Below are 20,317 nucleotides of genomic sequence, written 5' to 3' on the forward strand. Positions count from 1 at the left end.
ATAGGAATCTAGAAATATCTATCATCGACATCTATAAAGCAAAGATGTATTTTCTAATTTATTACTAAATTGTACATGGTCTCGTACGAGTCTTCATTTAGTCGTTGAAGTGCTGTACATATCGCATTCATGTTTTCCATGTCTCTCATCGAAATGATCCAACTGGATGTCGTTGTAGCCCATTCGATTACGTTTTACGAAATGAGTATATATACCTAAATGAGCGGTTACCGAGTCAAACAGTTTGTTGTAAAATGTTTAGTTACATACAAAAAATAAAGGATACATTTTATCAACTATAAAAATATAATACAAAATAACGAGATAAGAGAAACACGCGATCACGTTGTTCAGTTTGTTTGTCGGCGCGGCATAAGCGAAACCGCGTTCGAACTCTCGAATTTTCTACGTGCATCTTTTCTAATTACCCTCGTGCCCACGAATTGTTTAAACAATAATCACAACAACTTCGAAGAATTTTTACGAAACGTACACGACATTTTTACCTGGCAGAATTGTTAAAATAACAGTTTTTGTAGTCCGAATCAGATACGTACAACAAATGGGTAACAAAGAATCTTTTATATTCCATTCTACAGATCAGAATTATGGAAATCTCTACGAAAATTACAGTCTTCCAAACGGACAAATGTTTTAGGAGGTTTGCGAATTTACATTTGCATACTAGAAGAGGTTTTTTTCCACATACACGTTGTGTATCACATTGACGTTACTGTATAATTTATCAAAGTCTACACCCACGCTTCAGAGATACGAAGTTTACTGTAGTATTTTCTATTTACGAATGACTGATGTGTTACTTTATAAAACATTTTGTACAATTTAACACGTTTGATTCTTCATTGACAGAGGCCTGCAGGATTAATGACGGAACGCTAAGCATACTAATTGCCCCTTTTGATGCTCTGTACAGCTACGTACATTTTTATGCGGCTTGTGGCTGTGTTGAATATCTACGGTCGGTCGAAAAATGTCCCCGTGCACACTTTTGAACTTCGAATCGGGTCGGATCAAATTTTACAACTAACACGAATCTACAGAAGTTTCATCACGGACTAGGATTAACCCTTTGCCCTACAATATCGTGCCAGACTCGTAGTGAAGATTATTATGGGGAGCGAGCCCTGTAAAGCTGACATTTTCGTCAATCTTCAGGAATTTTTTGCGCAAAAAATAATGCGTCAATACTTTGTTCGTTTCCAAATGTTTTTCACTTGTTGTAATGTTAAATAACGTAACTGCAAAGATTCGGAAGGATTGGCGCATTTTTCTTCGTGCTAAAAATTCCTAAAGATTGACGTTTTCGTATGAGACTAGGGATTTTTATGCAAAATAAAAATTGTCTGCGTCATTTGCAAGAGACTGGAGTCAGACGTTTTTCGACCGACTGTACATCTCGACACAATCAACATAAATTTGTACGTACTTCTTTTTCTAAATAAATAGTCGAGTACCAGAATTTATGTTCGTTCTGTCATTGAGAATGTGTTCGCGGACAATCTCTTTCTTTAAAATACTTCGAAAAAATGAGGGTCTAGCTCACGAACACTCTGCGATTACAAGGCCATTATATATTGTGTGTATATAGATATATATATATATATATGTATATATATATATAATTACATAAAAAGAATGTATATTAGCATTAAGATATAATTAGAGCCTTAAGTATCCAACGTTATTCGAAATGTTCGTCACTATTATTACGATTATTGCCCTTATCCGTACGTAGGAGAAAAGAAAAGAAGAAAATTGTATGCGTCACCTCACTGCCTGCAGACCTCTTTGTTTTCCGGACTGTTCTACGAAGTTTCTTAACGGTGTAATCTATACTTTTCTTTCTTAAACAGGTAGTCTCGGTAAATTTTGACATAGTCGCGATAGATTCTCGTGTAGAACGTTCTATAATTATATACTTTGTACCGTATATACGTTTGAAAATTCCGATTTTCCTGTCGTTTACTTTCATCGCAACCGATCGAACACGCCAAAGATTGTTTTTGTCTCTGTAAAATCATAGACGCTACATAATAGGCAATCGTCAAGTACCCGGTTCTTTCGCCGCGTAATACGGATAACAATAAACTTGTTCGATACGTACGTGGATACATATGAGTTACACCTTTTTTTTCAATCATTGTACGCGCTGTGTGAATAAATAACTACTTTTAAGAACGAACTGTTCGCTCGTTATACTAAATGTAACATTTAAACGGTGTGTATCAAGGATCATTTTTCTTTTTCTGGTATTAATTTGTCAAGATTATATTGACGTGCGAATAGGTACAAAGTTGACTTGACGCTGAATACCCATCGATCGACACGTTTTGCAAAGTATTTCATCGCGTTTCAATATTAAAACGGAACAAAGAACACTTCGACGACATCTGAACGCGCGAGTAGCAATGCGCAGCCGTTGACATTACTCTCGTACACGTTCGGTTACATTAACATTCGAACGATATACTCGTTACATTAACAAAATTGTCCTCTTTCTAGCTTAATATCGACGAGAGAAAAAAAAATATCTAATACTATAAAGAATTTACAAGTTTTATACGTCGGTTTTCTTCGGCATTTAAGATCACATTCCTCTTCGTGGCGCGCTCGGGACCAACAATTGTAAGGCGGTCATTGCGTCCGGAAATAGCGAATGATAATTTACAACTGGTACGTATGCGGCAGTGATTACGCGACCCGCGAACCATCGGCCGTGCAGTGAATTCACGGCTGCAACCGCTGTTGCGATCGATGGACACTTCACGTAGACGTTACCTTGAGGAGAGGCTTGGTCTACGTATACGTGTAACACACCGCCGTGTTTGTTGCATTCTTCGATCACGTCGTCACGAATTTCTTTCGCCCAATTTGGATTCGTCTCACTGGAACAAAGCGATACAGTTTGATCAGTTGCCATTCTCAATCCCTTTATATTTGTGCGGGCCTCGGAATTATGGTACTAGGCTGCCCTCTAGTCCAGACAATGAGTGCTCATAAGGGGGGTGTAGAGGGAAATGGAAGGAACACAATTTTTAACTTTGGGACTTTGTTTGAACTAGTCCTAACTAGACACATAGTTTCCGAGATATAAGCAGAAAACCGAAAAAGACCTTCTACGTGCCCCCCCCTGACTTTTAGTATGTTTACCTCCTAACTAGTCCAAACACAGACCCAAAGTTAAAATTGTGTTCCTTCCATTTCCCTCTAAAACTTTTCGTTGACTGGACTACATGTATTAGTGCGTCATTCTAGCACACCTCTAGTAATAATGTGTAAAGTTATCAGTTTTTGACACACGTGCATATCGATACGTGTGACGGTATTCGAATCTAACTTCTTTAATATAGCATATACGTTCCCCCAATTGGAGAACGGAAAATCTACCATTGGGTCTACAAATATGCATTCCTAGGTTGTGGAAATGAATCGTTGTGACTTACTTTTGCGGGTCAAACATATTCGACAGCATAAAACACTGTGTTGCAATAGGGGGAGCAGCTTGTGGTGGTGGCTGTGGCGTAGACATAACAGGCGCCATATTCAAAGCATTTGCAGCTGCAGGAGGAATTTCAAGTCCAGTGCCTTCTGCTAATTTGAACATTAACTGCAACCTAGAAAATACACGAATAAAATATTAAATGAACAACATTTGAAATACGTTTCCACTTTACATGAGAAGTTTGTTTTACCTTCCAGTAGCACCTAAGTCGATTCCACTCCTGTCTAGCTCGTCAGTATCAAGAAGTGAAGGTCCTTGTATTAAATCTGTACGTTCCGTGACATTACCAACTTTCATAGGTCTGCCAGCAAGCTCGAAACCGTTCAATTGTTCCAAAGCTTTTTTCGCGTCGTCGGCATTCCTAAACTATAAACATTGAAACATCGAATTAGAGAAAATAACGAAATATATAGGCTAATCGATTTGTAATGTTAATTGACACGTACGGTTAAGAATCCGTAGCCTTTACTTCGACCCGTTTCCGGGTCCATAATTAACTGAATGTTGTCAATTTTCCCGAAAGGTTCGAAAATACCACGGAGCATGTCTTCGGTGATGTTGAAGTGAAGAGATCCAACGTATAATCTCATAGGACCTGTTTGACCCTTTGGCATCAGGTTCGGCATCGAGTTGCCCATACGATTCTTTTCAGCTTGAGTGTGCTGCACCACTATAGGAACGCCGAGAAGCTTCTGACCCGATAAGCCAAGAGCCTAGAAAAACATCAAATGTAATACGATAGCCAAAAATCATTCTGAAGAGGGTAGACTCGCGTTTCCAGGATTGCAAGGTCGCGCCTAAATTACGCGACTCGTAAACGTAAAAATAGGACTTTCAAAGACGATCGCAGCAATCCCGCAGCCTTGCAATCCTGGAAACTAGTCTATCTCCTTAACGCGTTACATCATTCTTGCCAACTAACCAGGGTAACGCTTTCAGGATCCTTGAACTCGACATATGCTATCCCTTTAAATCTTCTTGTCTTGTTGCACGTGATGAGCCGAACATCTTGAACTTTCCCGACGCTGGAGAAGAATTCCTCCAAATCCCGTGCACGTATGCGTTGACTCAACTGCATACAAAATACTGTCCGTGCATCCCGTTCTTCTGGCGTCAATTCATCGTTTCTACTACAACATACATGAACATACAATGTTAATAAAAAAGAAACAAGCTGATAGATCGACAATTACGTTAGGTTGTTGCATACGAAATGTCCGATTTTAGAATACGACTCTTATAAAATTGTAATGCAATCAAGGCACTCGAAATCTTCAGGTAGAATTCGTTGGGTACAAAATTAAGTTTGTTCAATGTCATCGCTAAAAATCAGACATTTCATACGCAACAAAGCCTAATTAACATTGGTAAAGAGGGCTTACATTCCAAGGGGGCTGACACCTTTCCCGAACGACGGTCTCGCTCTAGGAAGTGTAATCGGTGTAAGCGATCGTTTCCTTCTTCTATCTCGATCCCGATCTCTGTCTCGCCGATCCCTATCTCGGTCACCACCACCGCCACCGCCGCCGCCACCACCACCTCCACCACCATCTCTGTCTCTATCACGATCTCTCCGGTCTCTTGATCTTGATGTGTGTCTACGATCACGATCACGATCGCGATCTCTGTCTCTGTCACGATCCCTGTCTCTGTCTCTATCGCGATCGCGGCGATCCTTCTCCTTACGGTCCCGCGATCGAGAACGGGAACGAGACCGGTGTTTACTCTTCCTAAAAATTCAAGAATCAAACAAGAACATTTTAGATTAAAAGGATTTCTCTCGATTTATGACATATAATGTTCTATTATGTATCATAAATGATTTTCTCTAATCGATTTCAAGCTCGCTTGCGCAGCATAATTTCGGTATTGTAAAGTAACTTTTCTTTTTCTATGAAATACCATTATTGGTACGAACTTGGTTAATACAGGAATTCTGTTACTCCATTCTATGTAGTTTCGTATAGTTTTCAATGAACAAAATCTTAGTCGCCTCGTAATCAATCAAATTATTTTACTTGCGAACTAGTTAAAGAAACACTGATACCGTAACAGTGAGAATATAACAAGACATGTACGGAAAATAATCTATAAATACGCGTAAGCGTAACATGAACATCGAAAGATAAGATAAATCAAATCTAAGTTCGTACACGGTATGGAGCAGAGAATGCCAGTTTATATCACATACGAAGCTCCTCGCTAATGGTTTGACCGTTTAAACCCATTGAATAAAATTCTATATAACATTCTGTAATGAACAACAAAATAAAAATAATACAGCCTTTCTTTTTTGTGTGTAAAAGCAAAATTTTTTACGAAACACTGTTCTCATTCGCATCCCTTTCTTTTTTTTTACACTTAGAATCTCCGTTAATCAGCACTTACTATATTTCACATTCGTAACAGAATCTGTAGTACAGATATTCTTCCTAAATACTTACCATCTTTGGGTTTAACCTTTGGAATTATGAAAATAACCAGCATTTACACTAATTGTATGGGGTCTATAACAAAGAGAATATAACTTCAAGTAGCTATATATGTGCGCAAAATAACTGTTTTCATATTTTTGTTTTTGTTTGTTTCACAGAAGATTAAATATATACACTTTAATTTAGAATGTTCAAATTTCAAACAAAGCCGTATGGGCGCTTTTGAGAGATATACATATTATTGGAAACAATGTTGCATAAGAGTACTGGACATTGATTTACCATATTTTCAAGAAATCTTTTAGGTAATCGAATGAAAATTTTCAACTTCGATTTAATTTGCAACAGACCTAATTAGAAAATATACAATTTAATTTAGGATGTTCGAATTTCAAAGAAAGCCACATGGGCGCTTTTGAGCAACGTTATATAAGACTATTGGATTTTCAAGAAATCAAATGAAAATTTTTAATGGATCTAATCAGAAAATATTTATGGAGATAAATATCCAATTCCCTTATTATCCCCAGAGCTTAATATTTTTTTAAATATGGTTTAGGGTGAGGTATGGAACAAAACGAATTGTCTAATTATGTTTCTAGATTTAACTTAACAGTCTATGATGCTTCGTGCTCGCAAATATCTTTCAATGGTGAAGAAATAATTAATATCAGTAGAAATACACATGTAAAAAATATATATGTAGGGCTTGCAATCCCACGGGACTAAGAATTTATCACTAAACCTACCATTGCCGGTCAAATGACCGGTCTTACATTTCTAATTTTATAATTACTGAAATTATGACGTTGCTTACATGGAAAATGATTCGATAATTACACGAAACCTAAATAAACAGAACCTTGTCATTTTCATCAGCTAAAACATTTTAATCGCTTTCAGTGCTCGGTAGTTTTAGTGTTAATATAATTCTTTAATCTAATCTATATTTCATAAAGAAATCAATTTTATTTAACAAGATATAGAAAATGTTCAAATTATAAAACAAAGCGAAGACTATTAATTGTTGTATCTCCTACGTTTGTTGTCAAGTCATTACAAAGATATCCTGCGGCGGAAAAAGGCTCGATCAGCCTCTACGCTTGTGCGTCAAATAGTTAGTACCAATACAACATTGAAACAGTTTATCTTGCGCGTTTATAAGAAATGCGAGACTAAAAACTGACGGGGGATTGCAAGCCCTGTGTATATATTATCGGAGAAACTATTGAGTATGAAGCATGAATTAGCATAGCTGTAATATTAGGAAATATACTTACCCAGATGATTTACGGCTAGACCCATTCTCCTTGGAAGATTTGTCTTTGGATGAGGAGTCCTGCTCCTACGAACAGCAAACAGTTGAATGCCATGCCAGCCAGCCGATGTGGCAGGGACGCGCGAACAAGGGGACAAAAAGCAAATCATAGAACGTTAGTAAATTTTGTAACGACAGATTGTGTACAAATTGTACAATTAAAGTCTGACAATAGTATATCAGAAATAAAATGTATATATGTATCAGTAATAAAGTTCTTTCTTCTGTTTTAATCTTTATAACCATGTAGATATAACTCTCCTCTGAGTATTATAATATCGAAGATGTATACGCTGCGGAACGACGGCGCACTCTTGTGCTCTTTCTCTTTTCCAGGTACATTATATCGGTCTCTGGGGGGCTGAGATGGGGAGACAGAGAAGAAAAAGAAAGAGAGAGAGAGAGAAGAGAGAGAAAGAGAGACAGACGGGGCGAGCTTAGTGTTGCGATGCCTCGCGTACACCTGGCTCAAACTTACCAATCGTTTTATCGGGTTTTAGGAAAGCATTGCAATCTTGGGTTGAGCATGCCTTGGTCTTAAACTACCAATGGCCAACCACACATCCTTTTTCTTCTGCAAAAGAGAGCCCTCATCAAAGACAGTACGTTTTTATTGTAACACGAGATGTGAACCCTAATTGCTAGCCTACAAACCCTCCATATATACTGAATTAACTATAAATTCTATCCATGTAAAAGGAACAAAACGATCAACGATCATTTGCAGCTTCCAGTAGATACATACTGCTAGATAACTTTATATGGAGAAAATGTTTTCAAATGATCGAAAGGCAGTATAGTAGACCGCATTGATGTATTAATGAAATAATGAAAAGTGATGTCGAATGTAGCAACGATACAGGAATCGTTGACTTTTTTGTTATCTCTCTCCGAGAACAATATACGTTAAAGCTCTCGATTATGTGATTACGAATAATTTATAAAACATTTTCTCATTTAGAACGCCCTGATCATTATTCCTGCTCGCCAATTTACCATGCATTTTGTTCGCGAAGCGATAACTTTCAAATTTATAGCGGTACAAATGATACTTCGTTAATGACAAATCAGAAAAATCGTTCAAATAAACAATACAGCAAATACATAGGTAAATGCTTTATCCAAATCTTCATAACCGATAGAAGTTCCGCTAATGTCACATTTTATTTGTATGTATTTCGTAATTAATCCTGCTCTAGGCCTTATGTTTATCTGGAGAACAGATCTGTCCGACGCTAATGCGCTTCTATTTTATAGACACAACGTAAAGATCTCCTTAACGATACAAATATTTATTTCAACCGAGCACGCTTTCTCATTGATATAAGGCTACCTCATCGTTTTATCCAACTTCAAATAACAATTCAACGTCAGTTTCTAAAAGACAATAATCAGGACATAACTGTATACATACACATGTACAGGGTGAGTCTCGTAACGCAACCACCTCGAATAATTCGTAAGTTATTCGTTGTACGATAAAAGGTTTCCAACAAAAGTTGCATGGTTTCCTGGGGGACATTTAGTGCTCTAATCTGTTTTTTATTATTTTGCTTTGGAACGTCTAATGTTCTTTCTCGAATTCTGATAAATTACGAAAGTCTATGTAAAACATCATTATACAAAGTGGGCCTTGGAAACTCTGGAAGAAGTTTCTCGCTCGCTGATAATTCGATTACGCAAGTGCATTGACTACCGAACAAAACTTGTTTGAAAAATATCTCGGTGATTATTTATCTGAAGTCCCACTTTGTATAATACTAATTTGAGAAACAATAGTAGACGTTCCATGTAAAAAAACTGAGATTAGGAACATTTTTTCATACAACAAATAACTTAAAGAGTTATCGGAGATCATCATGCTATGAGACTCACCCTGTACGCATAAAATACTTTGCGCATGAAACATTCCTATGAATCGGAAAGTGCTAAGCTGACCAGAAAGGTTTCAATTTTCAAAGCTACAGAATATTGTAATTAATTTTCCCTGACAGTATAGAGGAAATATGTATAGGAGATTGTGTTTTTTAACACAAAGTATTACAACCATAACACACATATATATCTATATACATGTATTTTTGAGAATCGCTCGGCATAATACTCCACACTTTATGCATTTCGTAAAGATAAAAAGCACAGCATGGCACATGGCAGAACAGCACCTAATTATCTTTTCCTTTTTCATTGTTTTGATTGTTATGATCATAGAAAAACATCATTTCGCATGTCTTTTCCGTTCCCTATGGTCATACGCAAGATGACAATAGCAATTCTATCTACGTCGTGAAAATAATATAAACGTTACTTTAGTTGTTTTATTTTTGTTTGTTTGTTTCTTTTTCTTTTCTTTTCTGTGAAAGTAAAATTTAAAGAAAAAAATGAGAATAAAGAAAGAAAAAAAGAATTAAGTAAAAATGATGTTAGTGATGGCTTTTCTTAATACCTCGTATTTCAAGTGCATTCTAGGAACTCGCTGCCGAACATCCTACGAGCGCGAGGGTACATGTTACGTACCATCTATAAGTACAGAAAACGGAGGTATTGATCAATAGTCGGTATGAAAGACAAGGGTGTACTTTGTTCTACATGTATATACAGGAAGTATAAGGATGGACGTTTCTATATGTATATATATATATATTATTTTTTTTCTTTCTCGAACGCAACAAAACTGAACACATCCAGAAAACAGCACACCACCGTAATAGTGGATTCTGCGTGCGTCGAGATTAGAGAGTAAGCTTTTATAGGATTAAAAAAATAACAAAGAGAGAGATAGAGAAAGAGAGAGAAACAGGACCTCGAGGGAACAAACCGAGACATTAAAAAAAAAAAGAAGAAAAAGAAATAATAATGAAAAAAGAAGGAATTAAGTCTTACCCCTTTTTTGTATGGTGCCTCCAGCATCGCCTCGACATCCAAATCCTCCGCCATTGCGAGAGTCGGAGAGTTTTCTGAAATACCACGCATTAGCACTGGATAAAACGAAAAACGACTGCGATGATCGAAAGAATCAAGTGTCAAAGATATATTGTGTAACGTACAGACTAGCGAGCGCTTTTTTTTTTTTAATTATATGATTTCAAACGTCTGAATAATTATTTTAAATGTGTAACGATCAATAACGAAGATGCGTGAATAAGAACGCAATCATACGCCACGCGATGACCAAAAGAAAATGGAAGACCGGATATGTATGCAGAAGCACAGCGCCACCGTCGCCGGAAGTGAGCGTTACGCTGTTTGAGAAACTATGTAAGATAGTAAACACACCAGGGAGGATAAATACCTTGTAGCTTAGACCGTAGACTATATACACTTATAGACCCGGCACAAGTATAGAATATGCATATATTCAACACAAACACGTCACACGATAATTCAAAACAGTGGACAGCGATATAAAATTATTTATATAACACCACAAAGAATTGTAAGGAACGACAAAACCGTGATACAAGTACTCTCCGTGCCTCGCAAATTGTGACTGCCAGGAATTCGAAAGGTATGCGGCAGCAAGCCGTCCGATTGGCTCATCCCACTCGCACTTTCGGTTCTAGTAGAATTATTGGCTAAAATGTGTGACGTCACGGCCTAACCATTGGCTGCGAGCGAGGACCCCCTCTTTTCCTCTTTTGTCCCTGTGCCTCCCACTCTTACCACTACCGCTGCCGCGTACCAAGGCCAGGGTTCAAATCCCTTGTCCTCTTTTTCCTTTTTTTCTTTTTTCAGTTTATCTATTTATTACATTTCATTTCTATGTTTATTGTATTTTGTATAGGTACGTATGGTAATGTATGGTAATGTATAGATACGTTACTGCAACACACTTACGGGCATGAAATATGGCGTGATTCTGTCAGCATCAGTTGGCATCAGTCAGCATGTGTTCCACAGAATGCAGTGTCATGTGCCTTCTCATGTACCATATACATTGATTTGGTCGTCGATTGATACATGAATACATCTAAAAGACCGCGAAAATAGACTAAAATTAGAGAAAATGTTTTAACGGTTCCGAAATGTCTTGTAGCAGTCTTGTGGACTAATTTTATATGTTTTTTCAAACTCGGATTATATTCTTTCTGTTATTATTCTCGATATAAACAAATGTGACATGGCAATTAGCTCGTAACAAACTCCGCTCGGAAATATTTAAAAAGTTGACAGAAACAATCAACCGTGAAAGTTCATTCACGTTTACAATATTACAAGGTTCACTATTTGATACTTTTACAGGTTAGTTTATTTATTTCCAATAGTTCTTACGTTTTTTATTGACTTCTATTCATGGTATAGAATCCTCCTCTCGAATTCTACGATGTTTCATTTTCGAATGTGTTTATTATCCTAGAACATATTTTCACGTTGTTTTTTATTACTTTGCTTTTTTACCGAGATACGAGGAACAACTCTCTTCGCGGGGGAATGTGTTCGCTATTGTTTCTCAAATTTAGATAAATTATGAAATTTTGCGTAAAAAAAGTATTGTACAAATTTGTGGGACTTGAAATGAATAATTATACTTTTGTTCGAAACATTTTTCCACACAACAAATAACTTGTTATTCGAGATCGCCACGTTACTACTCAGCCTGTATATTTTTATGAATGTTCGAACGCGCTATTTATTAATTTCTTCTTATATTTCCAAGGTACACAACTGCAAGAATTAATACAAATCTATGGATTCTACTAACAGCTACACGAACAAAATGAAAGACTTCATACTGAGCACACACAGTTTTTATAGTAAATCCAATGCAGTGTCTGTGAAGAATTATCAGATTATTAATATATCGCCGCAACAGACTCAAAGAAAAAGTTTCTCTGGGCAGTTGCATCACAATAAAAAACCACAGAAAAGACACACAATAGGAGGAGTTAACGGCGGAGTATCTCATGGAATTAGGAAACAAAAAGCAAAAGCTCGTTCGAATAGCACAAAGGAGAACAAAAACGACACTTCCAAGGATAGTATAGAAGAATTCGCGCAAACCAACGGAAATGTACAGAACAAAACTTCAGAAATAAGTCGGATACATACTACAGCACCTGTTAAAAGGCCACTGGAAAGATCCCCGACGCCAGAAATTGATCTCAACAAGCGATTCTTTAAAATTAAAAGATCCTCGAAGAGGAATAGTTCAGCTATGGTAATAATTAATAAGAACGTTAAATTAAAGGTTGCCTCGGATGGTCAAGTATCGCAAAATCAAGAGAAATCACAATCCACTTCTCCGGTGCATAAGCGACCGAAGTTAATGGATATTTCGTTCGACACCACAGATTTAGCAGTGGACGATCCTGATTTAGAGGATACCATAGAGAAAAACGAAGTTGCGAATATACTGAAAGTATTGGAAGACGATTGGGCGGACGATGACTACGACACAATGGATGTACTAACTAATAAACAGTTCGGGCACATTTCTCCGGTGAAGCTGGTAGCAGTTTTAAACAACGTTACTATGTCCCCAGTGAAAGAACTTTGTAACCTGACAACTGTGAATATTAAGGATATTAGTAGAACGTTAACATTCGAGAGTAGTTCTTTAGATGATAATAAAAACAGTATCGAGGAGAAAGAGCCAAAATACTATCCGCTATTTAACAAAGGATATTTGTCCAGTAAAGTGTGCGAGTAAGCGCTCCAAAATCTTTAATACATTTGTAGCACGAAAACTTGTGCAGTCGTCTGATGCTTCTCGATGTTTACGATTACAAAAACGAGTGGAATTACTGTTTCAGAGATGTTGGCAAAAAATCAACAGGCAATACGAAAGATACAATAAACTGGCAGCTATCGATGAAACAGAATGGCAGCGATAATCAATATCAGATAGACGCAGGACAAAAACATTTCGGTGCATCACAGTGTACAGAATGCGGCGTTGTATATCAAATTGGTGATCCCGAAGACGAAAATGCTCATTTGAATTATCATAACAATAAAAAATGTCTAAAATTTTCGGTATAAGTTGTGTGCATATATTTATAGGTATAAACCGTTTGTTATATCATTTTTTACGATTATTTATTATTATTAATTTGGAATTTCAGGGTTGGAAGACGGAACGTGTGATCATGGAAGATCCTGTTACGATGAGCAGAGTTATCTTGGTGGAGCCGAATGATCCGAAACAATATTGGAACAAGATAGCAGATGTGCTGACGTATGTGGACAGAGACTTGGGATTAGCCGACACAAATTTATCGGACTACGAACAGAAAAAAGTTACTATTCATATCTTTTTCTTTCTGTCTTACTCCTATGAACATGTTCTATGTTATCTGAATATTTTTAGGTTTACCTGTACATTAGAAACAAAACTATCATGGGGGTTTTAGTTGCGGAACAAATAACCACAGCGCATCGCATGATTCCTGAATTAATGGAATTGGATTGTTGTACAGCGGAGAGTACTCCTGCGAAATGCGGGATAAACGTTCTATGGACTGAAATAAACCATCGTAAACAAGGCATCGCTTCGAAACTGGTTGACATACTAAGGTATAAAATATTAACGTTTATAAAATACTCGTTAACGTTTGATTATTTTCTACCGGCTCTCTTTAAACATTTCAGATCTCAATTTTACTATGGTTATATTATGTCTTTGGATGATATCGCGTTTTCAATTCCAACGCAAAGCGGAAAAATATTTGCCGAGAAATATACGAAAACTCGAAACTTCAAAGTTTACAGTTAATATATCGCGTGAACTTTATATATTTTTTAATAAAAATGATAAAAACTACAAAAAAAGAAGCTTGAAGCGACATACAAAATTCATTTATCTTACTAGTTAACTTTGTTTCTCTGTAGATTTATGTAATTATATATCAAGTTAAGTAACCTATTTGTTGAAAAGCAATTTATTACTTCTTATTAGCGTAGATATTATTTATTCATAGCACAATTCTTTTACGTTTTCGCTGAATGTTTCTACCGTTCGTGTTGATTTTTTGTTTTAAATGGGGATTGGCTGTGTGTTCGCATTTTTATATGTATGAATGTATGCTTGACTATAACAATTATATGCAGGATGAGTCTTTTCCTTTTTTTAAACGGCACCTTTCAGGCAGTCGCTTTCAGTAAGAATTCAGTGACTATAATTAACACACGTGTATTTACATAGGCGTAGGTTAACTGTATATATCCATATTTTGTTTTCGAAAATTAGTAACTGTGTCCTAAAGATTAATACGAATTAAAATGCTGATACGTTAATACGCGTGTATTTAAATATAAGTGAATTAGTGCAGATGTATTCGAATAGTAGGTTGGAGGGAAAGTTCTGTTGTATTTAAAATAAGCAAGTAATTTTGCTCGTAAATGAAAAACACATGTTACCGATGAATCGTTGGGAAACAGGGAAAGATATATATTTTTGAATTGATGAATGAATGATATTTTTGAATGAATTGATTAAAATGTTCTTTAAAATACGGCGACCTTTCCTTTCAATCTAATATACGTGAATCAGTACACATGTACCTCTGTACTTAAATAGATGTTTAAGGTGCAAAAGTTAGGCGATTCATCCTGTATACGGTAACTCATCCGAGTACATGCATCACAGAAGTAAAGTGGAAATGATTCACACGATTGTCTAAAAGTACATCACGCAAAAGCAGATCATTCAAATAATCAAACACTGTACGAATAAAACATCTCAATTGCGTGATATGCTTGAGAAAGACTCTTAATTATATAATATGTATTATTTTAAGCTAATTGTAAATTTTAGTAAGAATTGTATGAATCGTAAGTGGAAGAAATATAATTTTGTACCATTTTAAAGCATAAACGAATGAACAGAGTTGATGAAAATAACAAAGTTTTCCAAAATGAACTGTTTTATTGCATTCATATTCGCATTAACTGAAAATGATAAATGGCATTGCGATACACATGAAAAAAATGTAAAAAAAAAAATATTTTTCTCAATCGTTCCGAAGTAATTTCAAGAAGATGCAAAGGGGTGTGTATCGTATTCGATACACAAATACTGTTTGAAATAACTACCATCTTCTATTACTCCTTCTGTTTGAATAATCGCCGCCGCCGCCGCCGCCACCTCTGTCTAACCGTTCGTACTGTTTCTCTTGTGCTCGTTTCTCCTTCCATGCGCCGTGTCTATCGGCCATCCGGTACAATTCCTCAGGAACTTCCTTTGAAAACGGATGGATTTTATAGAAAATATTAGCACAATACCAGTTGAAAAATATTTTAGCGAATCGCTAGCTGACCTCTTAATTTCTATGAGAGAGAGCGCGCATATTTTTTAAAAATGATCTGGGTTGTGAAAGAAATGTCTTGATTTTGTAATTAAAATTGCTTCGAGTGCAAAGGGTTAATCCACGAAGAACTTACTTGGTTAGCTTCTTCCAAGAGACTGATTAGTTCCTTAGCAAGACCCCAATCTCGTCTTGTCATGAACGTTATGCTTTCTCCTGTGCGGCCAGCGCGTCCAGTACGACCAACTCGATGGACATACTCTTCTATGTCTCGCGGAAAATCATAATTCAACACATGCCTAAGGAATATTTGAATAATTATTTCTCGAAAGTATTAAAATATCTGAGTAGACAGAATGTGGGACATACGTGACATCTTCGATATCAATTCCTCGACTGGCAACGTCTGTTGCAAGAAGTATTTGAACTTCTCCAGTTTTCAAATCTTCCAGTGCTTGTTCCCGATCAGCTTGTTCTCTTCCTCCATGTATACTCTGACAGTTCACACCTTGCAAGGCTAACTCACTGGCTATGTCGTCAACTCTGGATTTTTTCCCAAAGAATACTATAACCTTATCCTTCGGACCCATTCCACGGAAAAACTGATACATCTATTAAAATATAAGAGAATTAACATTTGCACGGGTGTACGATAGGTATAGCACGATGTGAAGCATTTTTATTAACCATATCTGTCTTATCTTCTTCGTCGATGATGTCAATTTTTTGTACTACAGTGTGTACAGTAGCCAAGTCCAGAGAGCCGACAAATATTTGAATTGGATTCTTCATGTAAGATTGAGCCAAGCGCCGAACACCTTGGGGCCATGTGGCACTGAAATATCGATAATTAATATGGGCTGGTAAAAGAAATTATTCTGATTTCTCGAATAATATACAGTGACTCCCATTAATATTTGGACGCTCTAAAAAACGCGATAATCTTTTTAATATTGGACTATACGATTCAAACTTTTTTCGGAAGCTAGAGCACTCAGTTCACTACAGGATGTGAAAAGAAATTTTTTCGAAAATTGCAATTGGTCGGAATTGTAGAGAAAATACTAAAAGATCCATTTTACAACTTTTTTATGTGGGCCTATATTGAAAATTTTAAAACTACGTTGCTCTAGCTTTCCAAAAATGTTCAAATCGTATAGTCCAATATTTGAAAAGTTACGGTGTTTTTAAGAGTGTCCGAATATTAGTGGGAGTCACTGTACTTTTATGTACCTTGTCATAACCGTTTGTCGATCTGGTCTGATATCTAACAAAGTTTTCCTAATTTGCGGTTCAAAGCCCATGTCAAGCATACGATCAGCTTCGTCTAGCACGAGATATGTCACCGATGTGACATTCAAAACACCTGCTTCGACAAGATCGTTCAATCTGCCAGGTGTTGCGATTACTATTTCTACTCCTTTTAGTACTAGGTTCACTTGTTCTTTACGACTGCCACCTCCGTACACGCATACCCTTTAAATGTATGCAATTTTTAATATGTATGGAATATGGAAAATCATGAATTGTCTTAAGGCGGTAGACTCGTAGAGTCTGAATTCAGGTGAACTACCCACCGAATGAGTAGGCGCATCCCGCACCCTTGCAATCCTGGAAACGCGAGTCTACCTCCTTAAACAACTGTGTTTACTTACGAGTAACATACGTGTTACTTACGCTTTTATACCGTGGTAAGAGTATTTGTTCACTTCTTTTTCAATCTGTAACGCCAATTCCCTTGTCGGAGCCATCACAAGAACATTAGGACCTTTCCGTTCCGACCGTGGCGTTACTTGTCCCTCTATATGAATCAAAGCTGGTAGCAAAAATGCTAACGTTTTTCCTACACGCGTTGTTAATGAGACAAAGGATCGTTATTACATTTGGTAAAGTCAGGTTCAAAACAATGTCGATAGTTGCAACCTTGATACCTGCAAGTAAACTTTATCTGTTGTATTCCATCAGCGTATGCCTAGAATGATTGCTTAACTCTGAATAAACGAATTAATAAACCACAGTAGACAAACAAATGTACAGAGCGTTCACGCTATTGCTAGCCAATATTTTTCTCGCAAATAACAAATGTTCGAAAAATATGAAAGAGGAGAAAGTAATGTTTCTTGCAAGCAACGTAACAGCGTATGTATTGGGTTGGAAAATAAGTTGGTTCGGTTTTTGTGATTTATTTCACTCTAAAAAACCGAACGAACTTATTTGCCAACCCAATAATTCTTCTGTGTTTCTTTCGTGTCGTATTAAAGTGCGTGTCAAGGCAGATTCGTTCGTGTTGAAATATGCAAAATGTTTCTTCTGTTTCTGATCTTGTCGATTCGTGTACGAATGAATTTGCCTTGACACGCGCTTTTATACGACATCAAAAAATGCACATACAGCATTTTATTCGATCCAGAAGAAAGATTTCTCTTTCATTTTCTTTCTAACATTTATTATTCGCAAGAAAAGCGCTGGTTAGCGATAGCGTGAACACCCTGTAGATTCTAGTCTTACTGGAACTGTAATAAGAGGCAGGAGAGAGATCTTACGAGGGTGTCGGTGATATCATCGATTGTAGAAATCTCAGAGAACTCGCGTTTATTTTCAGTTCCGTTTTTGTGCAACTATCGAGGTTCTATTGTAATGCGAAATGTTTGAATAACTTACCTGTGCCTGTCTGTGCAATGCCAATAAGATCTTTACCGCCAAGAAGAACAGGCCATGCTTGACATTGTATTGGACTTGGCTTGGTGAATCCTTGTTTTCTTACTTCTTCAAGTATATCTGGATAAATCTAATACGTAATATTTTTAACATAGAGTAACATATATTCTTTTTTTCTTTTTTTTAATGTTTGTGTATAAATGTTCTGACTTACTTCGAAGGCATGTTCAAATGTTTCTATAGGATTGGGTACCTCGAGCTGTTCAGTTTGTGTTTCTTTCTCGTCGAACATGTACCTGGCTTCTATATTATTATTTGTTTTTCTGATATGAGCTGCATGCTCTTTCGTCATGTTAGTAACGTACGGATGCTCTTTATAAAAATTTTTAACAATAGGGGGCAGATGTGACCATTTCTCTTGTTGAAATTCATCCTAACGAATATTATAAAGCACGTGAAGATATATAAACAAGTCGCGAAGGATTTGTAAAAGATGAACTTACGCATTTTTGACTGGCTTTAGACCAGTCGAAACTATTGAAATCAATTTGTTGTTCATTATTCTGTGGTCTGTGTTGTTCTACTGGTTTCGACATCGGGTAAGGAGAATCATTTAATAATTCCTCTATTAGTTGCTTGGCTTGTTCTTGTGCTTCTGCCGAACCAGTTATAGTTACATCGGCAGCGTAGTCTCCGTTCGAACTATCAACCTATAATCAGAGTTGCGTTGAATTACAATTGAATTACTTCACAAATTATAAGTACAAAGTAATTCGATCGCGTTGTATTCAATTATCTCGTAATTCGAAATTCAGTCGCTTCGTTCAGTTAAATTGCAATATAATTTGTAATTCTGGTCTCTCGTTCAATTAAATTAATTCGTTTTTACAATTGAAATGCAATTACAAAGTACAGCGTAATTATGAATTATATATAAGAAGAATAAAAGGTGGAAAAAGAAAAAGATTAGAGTAAACGATGAGGCTCGCTCGAAATTATATCAAACATGATACAATTCCAATTTCGGACAATTATGTCATGTTCTTCGATTCGATAATACTCACTTTGATCCTTGTATTTGTTTTCTCCTGAAGTTCTCTGATCTTAGTTCCACTTTTCCCAATTAATTTTCCCACTTTGTTCGAATCGATTTGTATGGTAAGAATTTCTCCATTGTCATTCGAATTATCATGGCTGGAATGTTGATTCTGTTCTCTCCAATTATTTCTTTGTTGTCCTTCTCTATCCCTATATCTTGAACCTTGATTGTAATTCTTGGAAAAGTGCGTAGAATTTCCAAAACTTCGTCGGTTGGTATTCATTTTGAGGTTACTTATTGTACAATTAGAAATGCTGGAACATTACGAGTTTCTTTTCACGTGTACTCACGAAGTAATAACAAAGAATTAATTTTCAAAGTACCTACCCACGATTGAATAGAAGGAAGCGAAAGTACACTTGATTTCGATATATATTCTACTCTAGAAGTGCAAATATTAGAATATATTAATCTATGTTTCTTTTTATAACATGTGCTCGCACTGACATTGTCATGTTCAAAAACAAAACTACAGATCGTTTACTAAACAGACGAGCACCTTGCAAGTTGTAAGTCGTAAGCACGGTCGTAAGCTCACTATTGTAACTGGTGTAGTAAGTTGGAAGTTCACTGCGCACATGCGCGACGATTTGTGGCGTCAATAACGTAAGAAGTGTGGCTAATATTTGGGTACCTTGGTCACCCCGCCTAATTTCGCAAAATTTGTTATGCTTGCATTTTGAAATATGAATGTATAACATGTGTGTATTGTACTAAAATTGAATATGTATGCACATACAACATATAATACATATATGAACTTCTAAATTCTTCCGGTATAATAGTGCTATATAATACTACTACTTTCTCCACAAACTTAGAACATATAGATACGTTCCTGCATACGTCGCGCATGCGCGTGAAAATTTTACTTTCATGCGCGAGAAATCTTGGCCAATATCTCAGCGCTGTATGTAAACCATGAAGTATATAAACGTAGACCCAGACTAGGAATATATTCTGTGTGCAGATGTGAAACTAAGGGGCGTTTTTCTAATTCACGGTTAGAAACGTTATCTCGAAGGAACGCTGATCCGA

General features: G+C 36.5%; 3 protein-coding genes across 8 annotated transcripts; 1 reads left to right on the forward strand and 2 right to left on the reverse strand.

Moving 5' to 3' along the window:
• Positions 1-32: 32 nt before the first annotated feature.
• Positions 33-10,464, reverse strand: Caper (RNA-binding protein 39-like protein Caper). Of its 4 annotated transcripts, XM_076443555.1 has the most exons (10): positions 10,324-10,390; positions 10,160-10,233; positions 9,723-9,796; positions 7,239-7,303; positions 4,906-5,253; positions 4,446-4,653; positions 3,970-4,236; positions 3,714-3,889; positions 3,465-3,635; positions 33-2,906 (listed from the first exon to the last, which is right to left on the reverse strand). In XM_076443555.1, the coding sequence occupies exons 3-10, from the start codon at positions 9,738-9,740 to the stop codon at positions 2,609-2,611; spliced, it is 1,551 nt and encodes a 516-aa protein (XP_076299670.1). In that variant the 5' UTR covers positions 9,741-9,796; positions 10,160-10,233; positions 10,324-10,390; the 3' UTR covers positions 33-2,608. The 4 variants fall into 4 exon arrangements, with proteins under 4 accessions (XP_076299670.1, XP_076299668.1, XP_076299669.1 ...); XM_076443553.1 differs by lacking the exon at positions 9,723-9,796 and having other exon boundaries at positions 10,324-10,464; XM_076443554.1 differs by lacking the exon at positions 10,324-10,390 and having other exon boundaries at positions 10,160-10,302.
• Positions 10,160-19,958, reverse strand: LOC143218400 (putative ATP-dependent RNA helicase DDX43). 3 transcript variants are annotated; one of them, XR_013011045.1, is made up of 13 exons: positions 19,607-19,958; positions 19,245-19,533; positions 18,684-18,890; positions 18,395-18,613; positions 18,184-18,310; positions 17,200-17,365; positions 16,756-16,998; positions 16,210-16,357; positions 15,892-16,133; positions 15,659-15,821; positions 11,549-15,456; positions 11,114-11,246; positions 10,160-11,016 (listed from the first exon to the last, which is right to left on the reverse strand). XR_013011045.1 is itself a non-coding variant. In XM_076443548.1 (11 exons), exons 2-11 carry the CDS (start codon positions 19,500-19,502, stop codon positions 15,307-15,309), a joined length of 1,923 nt encoding a protein of 640 aa, XP_076299663.1. In that variant the 5' UTR covers positions 19,503-19,533; positions 19,607-19,958; the 3' UTR covers positions 10,160-15,306. The 3 variants fall into 3 exon arrangements, 1 of the variants encoding a protein (XP_076299663.1); XR_013011044.1 differs by having other exon boundaries at positions 11,114-15,456; XM_076443548.1 differs by having other exon boundaries at positions 10,160-15,456.
• On the forward strand, positions 11,379-14,282 carry Eco (Establishment of cohesion). The gene is made up of 6 exons (XM_076443550.1): positions 11,379-11,518; positions 11,934-12,922; positions 13,030-13,252; positions 13,342-13,515; positions 13,587-13,792; positions 13,868-14,282. Exons 2-6 carry the CDS (start codon positions 11,964-11,966, stop codon positions 13,989-13,991), a joined length of 1,686 nt encoding a protein of 561 aa, XP_076299665.1. The 5' UTR covers positions 11,379-11,518; positions 11,934-11,963; the 3' UTR covers positions 13,992-14,282.
• Positions 19,959-20,317: the final 359 nt, after the last annotated feature.

The sequence above is a fragment of the Lasioglossum baleicum genome, chromosome 19, assembly GCF_051020765.1.
Source record: "Lasioglossum baleicum chromosome 19, iyLasBale1, whole genome shotgun sequence".
NCBI lineage: Eukaryota > Metazoa > Arthropoda > Insecta > Hymenoptera > Halictidae > Lasioglossum > Lasioglossum baleicum.

What these genes read in the sequence shown, in the direction of transcription:
- LOC143218400 (XM_076443548.1), bottom strand. Translation starts at nt 19,502, where the DNA reads ATGAATACCAACCGACGAAGTTTTGGAAATTCTACGCACTTTTCCAAG. An exon ending in ATTGATATCGAAGATGTCAC is followed by an intron (nt 15,822 to 15,891) that starts GTATGTCCCACA and finishes AATATTCCTTAG; the next exon opens with GCATGTGTTGAATTATGATT. An exon ending in TCTTGGAAGAAGCTAACCAA is followed by an intron (nt 15,457 to 15,658) that starts GTAAGTTCTTCG and finishes CCGTTTTCAAAG; the next exon opens with GAAGTTCCTGAGGAATTGTA.
- Caper (XM_076443552.1), bottom strand. Translation starts at nt 10,249, where the DNA reads ATGCGTGGTATTTCAGAAAACTCTCCGACTCTCGCAATGGCGGAGGAT. An exon ending in GGTGTCAGCCCCCTTGGAAT is followed by an intron (nt 4,654 to 4,905) that starts GTAAGCCCTCTT and finishes TGTATGTTGTAG; the next exon opens with TAGAAACGATGAATTGACGC. An exon ending in GACTTAGGTGCTACTGGAAG is followed by an intron (nt 3,636 to 3,713) that starts GTAAAACAAACT and finishes TGTATTTTCTAG; the next exon opens with GTTGCAGTTAATGTTCAAAT.
- Eco (XM_076443550.1), top strand. Translation starts at nt 11,964, where the DNA reads ATGGATTCTACTAACAGCTACACGAACAAAATGAAAGACTTCATACTG. An exon ending in AAAAATGTCTAAAATTTTCG is followed by an intron (nt 13,253 to 13,341) that starts GTATAAGTTGTG and finishes TTGGAATTTCAG; the next exon opens with GGTTGGAAGACGGAACGTGT. An exon ending in CGGACTACGAACAGAAAAAA is followed by an intron (nt 13,516 to 13,586) that starts GTTACTATTCAT and finishes GAATATTTTTAG; the next exon opens with GTTTACCTGTACATTAGAAA.